The sequence below is a fragment of the Cydia strobilella genome, chromosome 7, assembly GCF_947568885.1.
Source record: "Cydia strobilella chromosome 7, ilCydStro3.1, whole genome shotgun sequence".
Classification (NCBI taxonomy): Eukaryota; Metazoa; Arthropoda; class Insecta; order Lepidoptera; family Tortricidae; genus Cydia; species Cydia strobilella.
In genome coordinates, this window is record NC_086047.1 from 12,211,987 (window position 1) to 12,222,305 (window position 10,319).

Sequence of the window (10,319 nt, forward strand, 5' to 3'; positions counted from 1 at the left end):
AGTTAAGATTGGGTATATTAATATGTGTAGTCTTCCTTCCAGGCGACACTAGGCCGCGGGGCAACGCTAGAACAATGGGCAGCGTGGCTGGAAGGGTGCGTTCGCGGCGCGTTAGCGGCCCACGAGCGCCGACCGGATTACACGGCACGAGCCCGTCGCTTGCTGCTCGACTGGTCGTTCTACTCATCGCTAGTCATACGCGAGCTTACGCTAAGGTACGTACACAGTTGTATAGTCACAGTCCCACACATATAGTTCCTTCCAGTCGACACTAGACCGCAGGGCAACGATGGAACAATGGGCAGCGTGGCTTGAATGCCGACCGGATTACACGGTCCACGCGCGCCGACTGCTACCGACAGGTCGTTCTGCCCATCGCTGGTCATACGAGGGCTCACACTACGGTTTTTACAGTCACAGTTGCAAACATGTATACACAAATAACATATGTTACAAATAAAAAAATGTTTCTCATACAATTTTTTTGACATACCTAATCGTAACGTCAAAGGCCGCTTTTACTTACCGATAAAGTATTGTCCGCAGATCGGCGGCGTCGTTCGGCTCGTTCCACCTGATCCGCCTGCTGTACGACGAGTACGTGTCGTACCTGATCGAGCGGCGCGTGGCGCAGCACCACCGCGCGCCGCCCATCGCCGTCATGCAGCGCGCGCCTGTAAGCATTCTCTACGAGTTATCTGGCTAGATTATCGTAGCGGCAGGACTAGGTTTAGAAACAGTTAGGCCCCTGGTACACAAGGCTATGGAAATCTTCGATACTAATGTTGTAAACTTATGTCGCGAATAACTGGTAGCGCTCGGTCCGTACACGACATTGAATCGCAAGACGCGAGTTGTCTATTCTGCCACTGTACGCGTAGCGGGTACACGGCTCACACGAATTTAATTGACTAAATGTCTGGGAAAGTTCTGCCATCTTCAAAATCGCAGCGACGTTTATAGCGACGATCTCGGCCGGCAGAAGCGCGCGATTGGTGTCGGCGACGCGTGCCTGTGTACGAAGCTATGAATTTGTATTGCGGTAGTCTTTAAGAGACTTTCAAACGGTTATCGTATGATAACGAAATAATAGAATAGAACAAGCCAATACATAGAAAGCGATAACCGCGCTACATCATACTCTCGCTGTCTAGCTTCTTTGTCCAAAAACATAATTAAAAACTATAATTTGCACATTATAGGAGGAAGAGGAAGACGTAGCCGAAGAAGCACCCCGGGATGAAGAGGAAGAGGGCGAGGGGGACTGGGACTGGGGCGACGACGACGAGGAGGAAGACGAGCCGCTGCCCTGCAAGAAGGCCAAGCTGCCGGAGTAACGGCCTACGTAATCAGTGCTCCGGGGCCGGTGGGTCAAGTAAACCCTTCAACCTTAACACGAAAGTGGACGACCGCCCCAAAACCGCCTTTCCATACAAACATATTCCGCATTTTCCTTTCTGGATATTACTTACTTGGCTGCCGCGATGAACCAAAATGAGTCTTGGCCTCCAACACAAAAGCACGCCACTGCTCCGTCCAGTGGTATCTAGCCTGCTTTCGCCGACGCAGAGTTCGCGGAGATCTGCCTCCACTCTATCCGCCCAACGTTATTGAGGATGACCCACAGGACGGAGTCCAGTTGGTCGCCCCAAGTCCCCTTTCGACTGCCCGATCTTCACTCATCCTTTCGAGGTGGCCAAGCCAGCGCAGCGGACACGATGTTCTTTGGTCTCACCTATTATATTCGGCTCGGCTATTAGTTGTTCTATTTCGGCATTCTTTCGGACCCTCCAAATGTCATCTGGATATCAACCTAATTGAAAATATTTTGACACAACTTGATGTATATCAAACACACCTATGCCCGATCGTTGGATTTTTATCGATTTTCATTATTATAAGAGTTAGCTTTTAAAAGTTTGTATGTAATTTTCCCTCCTAAATTTTATAATTAAAAAATCGCTGTGTTTAAAATACGTCATATTGTGGAAAAATATTTTCCATAATGACATTATCCAGGGAGGAACATGAGGACTACGTTTGTATGGAGAATTGATCGTCCCCTTTCCTCTTGATATTTCTATTAAGTTAAAACTGCAGGACAGTTAAAGTATAATATATAGAAGGGAGAAGCAATAGGAGACTAAAGTAGAAAGCAGTTCGGCGAATTCGATTGGCGGATACAATGTTTACAGGTCGATATAACTACATCGCGAGACCTTCCGCTAGCGTCTATGTCTAACTCAAAACTGGCGTCCCATTTGGTTTATTTCAGACTGACATGACTACCGCCGCTGCGGCGAACTGTGCTTTCTAGTTTAGGCACAGAACAAATAATAGTACTACCGTACAGAAAGGAAACTTCCTACAAAACCGAAGTTTGACAGCGGTTCAGGGTCGAATCATGCTATCCCTTTCTAATATATTGGCACTATCCCTTTCGGCTATTTAGGGTTGTCAAAATTCAAGTCATTATCTTATCTGTGGTCGTGCACGCAAAGGGACGTCAAGTTGTGCCAACCCTAATAATTGCTCGGAGCAATGCTGAGCCGAACGGAGCCGAGTTTGTCCGAAGCGAGGAGTTTCGCACCCCTGCTTTAGGGCGGCGACGTCAACGATACACCTATCACCTTACAAAAACACCATGCGGCCAGAGAAATCTTAGTCGTAATAAAAACCCATGATTGACTTTCAACTGTGCACTTTAATTTCTTACAGGTTTGGAATTACCCTTTTTATAGTAATACTTTTCACCGCAAATTTAGGCAGTGCTTTAAATAAAATCTGGAAATAAGCAGTATCTGCCTATACAAATATTGACTATGCACAATCGGCGGGCTAGCTTTAAAAGGGCCCACTGACTATCAGTCCGCCAAACTATATCGGCCTGTCAGTTGTTCGGAACTGTCAAATTTTTGTTCTAACACAGGCCGATATCGTCCGGCGGACTAGTAGTTAGTTGAGGCCCTTAAAAGTGAATAGTGGACGACCGCTTCTACATACTAACGTAGTCCCTATTTTTCTCTAGATATTGATATCATGGAAAATATTTTTACTCAGTTATACAGGCTGATTTCTGGGTCGTGTAGCAAGAGAACAAGCCATCATACAGAATTCAAAGATGAGCCTAATGGTAATGATGTTGTTTAATATATGCTAATGTGCACCATTTACAGTCAGAAAAAGTGGTTTTAGATCACGGCCCAGAAATTACCCTGTATATTAACAATATAACAATAGATATTCGTTTAACTTTTTTTGATTTTGTGATTATTATCAGTTTTAGGAACGAAACTCAAATTCCATACATATTTTTAAAAGTTTACTCCTATAATTATTAAAAAATCTAATGAAGGGGCAATAGCTATGGTTAACATTCATTATCATCAAATTGTTTAAAAATATTTTCTGTAATGTTAATATCCAGAGAGGAAAATGGTGACTACGTTTGTATGGAGAAGCGTTCGTGCCCTTTCCTCTTACCTGGTTGTACATAGAGTTTAGCAGTTCTGTCGCTGGTTCTAGGGTTGGTGGCTGGTTTTCGCTTAGACTGTTTGCTTTCATTTGGCAAATCAACTTAAATACAAATTTTGTAGTTCTATCTAATATCAGTTTATATATGAAGTATGAACACAGTTTGTAAGATATTAGTTTATGTTATTTTAGTGTTAGAAGTACGACTACATTATCAAAATGAAAGAAAAAGCCGCTATCGCGATTTCGATTTTTCTAAGACCATACATAATGTACAGTAAGGTGTTATAAGACTTGAATGTTAATTATTAAGTAAACTGTACATCTATGAATGCCCTCACGAGTCGTCCAACACAAGTTGTATATATTAGTACGTACGAACTTGGTGTGTTAAATGTGTACAAGATATATGTATAGGTGTATCACATATACATTAAACATTGAATCACTTATCATTTAGTGAAACTGAGTGTGTTCACTCGTAGGTGGCGTTATAGTATAAATCATGTCTCTTCACCGTACATTAATGTAGAATCTTTACTTGTCCTGTGGACAAGTATAAAGAGTAGTTGCTATCAAAATCTTGCCTAAAGATCTATATTTAATAAAAACTGTAAAAAATTCCGGAATTGTACTAGAATGCGTCTTTTTCTTGGACGTGTAAATGTTTTCACGTCTAGGATTTTTAAATAATTTATTAACGTTCTCACATTCAATACAATAATTGTGTATTTTTAGATACTATTGACTGTCAAATAGAAATAGAGAAACCGTTATTAAATATATTTGAAATTAAAATACGTATTCGTGCTGGAGCACTAAAGGTTGTGTAAATACTTATAAGGCTTCAATAAATCAAAGGAGCTTGAAGCACATGCATTGGCCTCAGCCAATGTTTGACCAAACTGTACAAATGTTTTAATCAAGTTCTGCAGAACTTGCCCTAAATAGTATTTGTAAATAGGAAAAAATTAATTGTATATAAGCACAGTAGCGTTTGTAGCATGCACGAGTTAATATATTTTTTGATTGCCAAAGAATTTTCGTGTCGATTGCTCATTATTTTAGTCATTAACCGTTAAAACCATTACGCTAGAATTCTAAGGTTTTATATCCAACCAACCAATAACAAATATACGAAACGAGGTAAATCAGAAATTGAGCTTATTTCCCTTTCCAAATTGTTGGTAGAAATCCCCTTCGTAATAAAATAACAATGATTTTCTCTTCTCAGCTGGGATAAGTCTTTGTGTTATTTGAATGATAAATTGTCAATTATTTTTAAATGTTATTGAAGCTCATCGTCCCAATTTGGGCCAGAGGTTGATAAAAGAAATTTAGTTTGCAATTATAAATACACAAAGTATTCAATTCAATATTGTTAATTATTAGTTTTTTGTAAATCTTCTCTTTCTGGTAGTGATTTGGTTGGATTATATATTTTACTGGTTATTGCTTTCATGGGAATTTTTGCAATTAGTTCATACTTATATATTACGTTAAAATAAATTATTATATAGATAAACGAGTATACGAGGAAATTATCTGTATTCTGTCTACTTCTAGTGGTATGGATAAAAGTAACGGTTATACTCGTATATAATATAAGTGTTTAGTACGTGACGTGACATTGACTGGACATCCTTTAATGGCACGTTTTACGTTATTGCACATTGCACACTAATAAAACGATAGATAATTATGTTAATAATTATAAAATATACAGATTTTGCAACATTGATCCTTATGTAGACGCAACTTAATAAAAAATATTCAAATTCATTTTGTATAAAAAAAAACTCAATTTCTGCGCCTAAAGTCTAAAATAGGTTTAAAAAAATAATGGCACATATTTTTATAAAATCGAGTATGAGATGACTCAGATGACAGATAGCCTTTGCAGATGCCTTATACACTGTACCTCGGATCGGGAAGAATTCGGACACAGGTTGTGTGTGAAAGCAAATAATAATTGAAAAGTTGTGATTTGTTTCCATTGATAATAAACAGTACTGTCCATTTGTGTGCGCTACATTAGTAATATATTCAGTGAGTATCAATTTTGTCTATACGGAAAAAAGTTTTTTTTTTTTTTTCACTCGTTTTTGAACATCATTTCCGCATTGATACTGACTGTTAGTAATAAAATCGACTATAGTTAATCATAATTGACAATATCAGCGTGCTTGGGAGTTTGAATGTAAAGGAAAAGCTGAATCAGAAGAGATAATTTTTGCTTTTCTGATTGATCTATTCCCCAGAAATGTCCTAAAATGGGCTTGTCAGTGCCTAGAATTAACGTATTGATATAAACAAACGTGAAAGCCCTTGTAAGTATTAGGAATCGCACTAAGAATTATTTTTATTTATTAATCTAAATATTTACGTTACGTATAATAGTTTTAAATGTAGATAAATTCGCAACTTGTAGTAACTAGTGGTTAATAAATGTCATTATTAATCTTGAATGTTCTTTAATGGGAGTCTTATAATTCTTGAGAAGTTGAGACCATTCTTAATTATCTTAAAATTATCTCGATTTAGTAATTAAGTCTGTAAGTAATAGGTGTCTTATTCGTTTAGACGGACTGTAGCTAAAAGTAAGGTTTCTGTTCAACTTGAGACGTTATATAATTTACAATTTTATTCGTTAATGCTTTGTAAAAATGTTTTCATCACACTCGCTCAGTAAATGTGGAATTGCACGCAGGCTTAGCGGGAACTATAGAAAAAGCGTTTTCCCTAGGGAGTTATGAAGTTTCTAGTATTATAATTAACAGTTTTTTTGTCTTTATACTTCATTTATGTATCGCGTATATATAAGTGTGATGAAAAACATTGTGTGTAACTCGGGTCGTAATAATATTGCAAACTCGAGACTATAAACCGCTCCGGCAAGCCGTCGCGATTTAACTATACTCTCGTTTGCAATATTTAACTTACGCCCCATGTTGCACAATGTCAATGTCGGCTCCGCACCTCACATACGAGTATGAAATTATTAGTAGGTAACGGTTGAATTGCTTCGAAAATGGAAATTAATAAGTGTACCTACAGTCTACACCTACCCATTTCGATCCCATAAGAGTTTTCGTTAAGTTACCTGCACTGTTTATGCAATATTTGATTAACTTCGTATTTTATTGGATTTAGAAAGCATAGTATGGCTTGTAATCTTTTTAAAACACCTTCATAGAAATATTTGTCTGCTCGGTCTCAGAGGTATCAGAAAAAAGCGGCCGATAAGCACAAGGATTTTCTGATACGTATATTGCAGCGTTTTTTTAAATAAATATTTAAAACCTGATTTTCAAACCTGGACATTATTGGGCTTAGTCTACTCAGAATCGACAGCATCCATTAATAAGGGTTCCTTTTGTACCTTTTTGGTACGGAACCCTAAAAAAAGATGTCCCAAAATGTCCATTCCATTACGTCACGCTTTTAGTACGAATTTTTTTGAAGTAAAACTTCTTTAGGCGCGACTACAGGGTAACTCAGATTTATTTTCTGACGGAAGTAACGCTCAGTAGTGACACACGCACAATAGGACACACGTCAAAATACCAACATAGCGATAAACGTCATCGTCAAAGAAGTTTAACTTCAATCGCGCATAAAGATTACACGCACACACTTTTTTTCACTTGTATGTGCGTGACGTAGTGGAATGTACAATTTTCATACAAATTTTTTGGGACTTTTTTTTCATCTGGATTGAATATGCCAGTGATTCTGAGTTGAAACAACCCAAAAACACAAGGATCTGTGAGAATCAGATCATTGTCGCTGTTGGCAGAGCAGAGTGGGCCGTGGTCGAAACGCCTTCGTGCTTTCTTCTGGCTGGTTATGGACAAATTATAAACGGCGTATTATATTGATTTGCCCCAACCTATTTCAATAGCAATGTTTTGCAAATTGCGGAGAACTTCCATACCGTTTAGCTACAGTACTAGGTCTGATACATGAGCTTAAACTTTGTACCAAGTAGGTAAGTGTATATTTGTTCCGATGTCAGATGTTTAATTGAGCAACGAATTGGACTGCATTCCTGTGTATACTGTTAACATATATAAAAAAACTATTATTTATGTAAGATTTTCAAGTATAAGCAAAGAAAGAAAGTGACGAAGAGGTGAAAAAAATAGTTTGTTTTGACAGCTGAACTAGGTAGCACTGTAATACCTGGTTTTTTTCCCCTTATTAATTCTTTGTCTGCTTTGAATTCTTTGTCTATGCTTTGAGCAACTCTTTTTTATCCATCTTTCGTATGTTGCTGTGTCAAAAAAATTGCCATTTATATAGCGATCATGACTAATAGGTACAGTTGCCATCAGATTTATTGGAGCGGTCAAGGTGCTCACAAGTATCTGAGCACGCCTCTATTGTCAAGGCGTTAGAGTGCGTGTTCAGATATTTGTGAACACTGGCCGCTCCGATATATCTGATGGCGACTGTACATGTTTAAGTTGAATATGAGGTGCTCTAAACAGTGCCTAAGCATGCTAAAGGTTTACGACAACCAAAAATTCAAATGCTCCGATTAAATTTTGTAAAGAATGCATAAAAAATGTTATTATATTTAAAAATAAATGTGATGGCGGCGTATTCAGCAAAGTAATATGTGATGTATACTTAATGTTAATATCGTATGTGCCTCGTCACTGAAGTGTTTTTTTTGTAAAATATGAGTGAGCCGAAATAACAAAACACGTGTCCATTACTTTATCATGTTCCCCAACATATAATAAAACCTGTAATTTACTAGCAATTTGCTTGAACAAAACCCTCTACAGAAGTTAGAGGGTTAGGTCATTTTTCAGTACTTTGGAGGACAATTTCTTCCAATAGGTTGTTTTGGCAGCTAAAAAAAATATGTCTGTTATTTGAGACTACTATTTAACATATATAAAAATAAATCGAATCGGAGCCGGACAGTTGGGTATCTTTCCTTGTGTGTGCCTCCTGAACAGAAAGTGTTCATAAACTCTAGGACGGAACAGTACTGCCAATCTCTTTTCGTTATGTTATGATAATAATATATCGTTAGATATAATATAGATTGTTTTTTTTTATTATCACCTGGGGCCCGTTTATCAAAAGCTTGTAATACAAGTGGAAGTCCCTTTTTGACAGCCTTTGTTAGAAAGGGACTTCCACTTGTATTACAAGCTTCTGATAAAGGGGCCCCTGGTAATTCTATGTATTGATATTTCTTTCTTTTTGTAATATTTTACGGTAGTAAGCAACTGTAAATCTAGTCATTCCCTGGCAGGAATGTGGTCCATAACCGCAGGTGACGCGTAGAGTAAGTAACATGTTTAACTGTTGTATATGATATGAGCGAAAACTATGTTTTGTATGCTGGGAGACGATGTACTATGTCTGAGAATAAAGCTAGTCATGTGTTTATATGCTCTTTTATTATTTTCCTTCACCTGTCATACCACCCATCATTATTATAGTTGTTTTTTTTAAGATGTCCATATATTAAGTTAGTTGTTAGACTTGTTAGTTCATAGCTCTTCCTACAATCCGGACACCTTAAAAATCCTCCTATACTCTGGCACCCTCACTTTGTAAGTAGAAAAAGGCGGCAAATTTAAAAAGACCGGCCAAGTCGGACTCGTGCACGAAGGGTTCCGTGCCATTACGCAAAAACGTACAAATATTTATTTTATATTGTTTTTGTTTGTTGTTATATCGGCACCAGAAATAAATCATCTGTGAAAATTTCAACTGTCTAGCTATCACTGTTCATGAGATACAGCCTGGTGACACACAGACAGACGGACGGACAGCGGAGTCTTAGTAATAGGGTCCCGTTTTTACCCTTTGGGTACGGAAACCTAAAAATGTAGCCGGGAAGAGTTGACTTCCTATAGAAAACTTGAATTTCGCGCCTTTATCTACTGACGAAGTGGGTGAGTTTGGGTGTCCTCAACTCCTCAATCCTTCTCGATGGGCATTCACTACACGGAATGACGCCACGCTAAAATTGGTGACTAAACATTAACGGGGCGTCAGGGATTAAAACCCCAACTTGGAGGATATAACCAAACGGAGTAGCCATTAATAGGCGTTCCCCTCTGTACTAAAATTGTATTTGCGCTTATGTGGTCGATAAATCGTACCAAAGAGAATATAATAGGAGAGCGGTACTGTCATAGTAAATTTTGAAGCCACAATAAATTCACTGCCATCTATCGACCAGAGATGGGCAAAATGTAATCGACTAACGATTAACGATTAAGATTGCAAGAATTAATTGCGACTGACGATTGAAAACGACGATTGATCAATCTTAGTTGTATAGAGTGCAACTAATTTAGTTGCAACTAAATTAGTTGCCGATTGATTTCGGACAACTAAATTTTGTAATCGACTAATTAGTTAGACTATTTTCTCGCGACTAATGTTAGAAGCAAATTGAATAAAATACCTCGGTATGGCTATGTTGACAGACTGATTAGGACATCTTAACGGATGTTTAAAAATAAAATAGTCATGTATTACTTACGATATTTTGACCGTTTCTAAGGAGTGAGATTTGTTCTCACTATTATTTTGCTACTAAAGTAAGTAAGTTTAATGACCACACGTTGAAAACAAAATAGACCGCGTAGATAATAAACAACATGCAGATGTGTCATTCAATAGAACGTGCTATTTTTAGAAGATGCGTCGGCACTTGCACCAAAATGCAAGAAACAACTTCCAGTTCCAGGTAAGTAGGATTATCCCATTGTTTTGTTCACCGCGTGACACTAAAAAGAGTTTTACTATTGTCAGAGACAGCAAAATATTGATAGTTTAATAATAGTATCGTATAATTCAAAGTATTA

General features: G+C 37.8%; 1 protein-coding gene across 1 annotated transcript in view; it reads left to right on the forward strand.

Annotated features, from left to right (window-relative positions):
• Positions 1-8,560, forward strand: part of LOC134743184 (transcription factor RFX3) — a 33,027-nt gene extending 24,467 nt beyond the window's left edge. The window contains exons 14-16 of the mRNA XM_063676565.1: positions 43-215; positions 547-676; positions 1,203-8,560. Of these exons, the coding sequence (XP_063532635.1) occupies positions 43-215; positions 547-676; positions 1,203-1,337 (438 nt within the window). The 3' untranslated portion in view covers positions 1,338-8,560. The remainder of the gene's footprint in view (positions 1-42; positions 216-546; positions 677-1,202) is intronic.
• Positions 8,561-10,319: the final 1,759 nt, after the last annotated feature.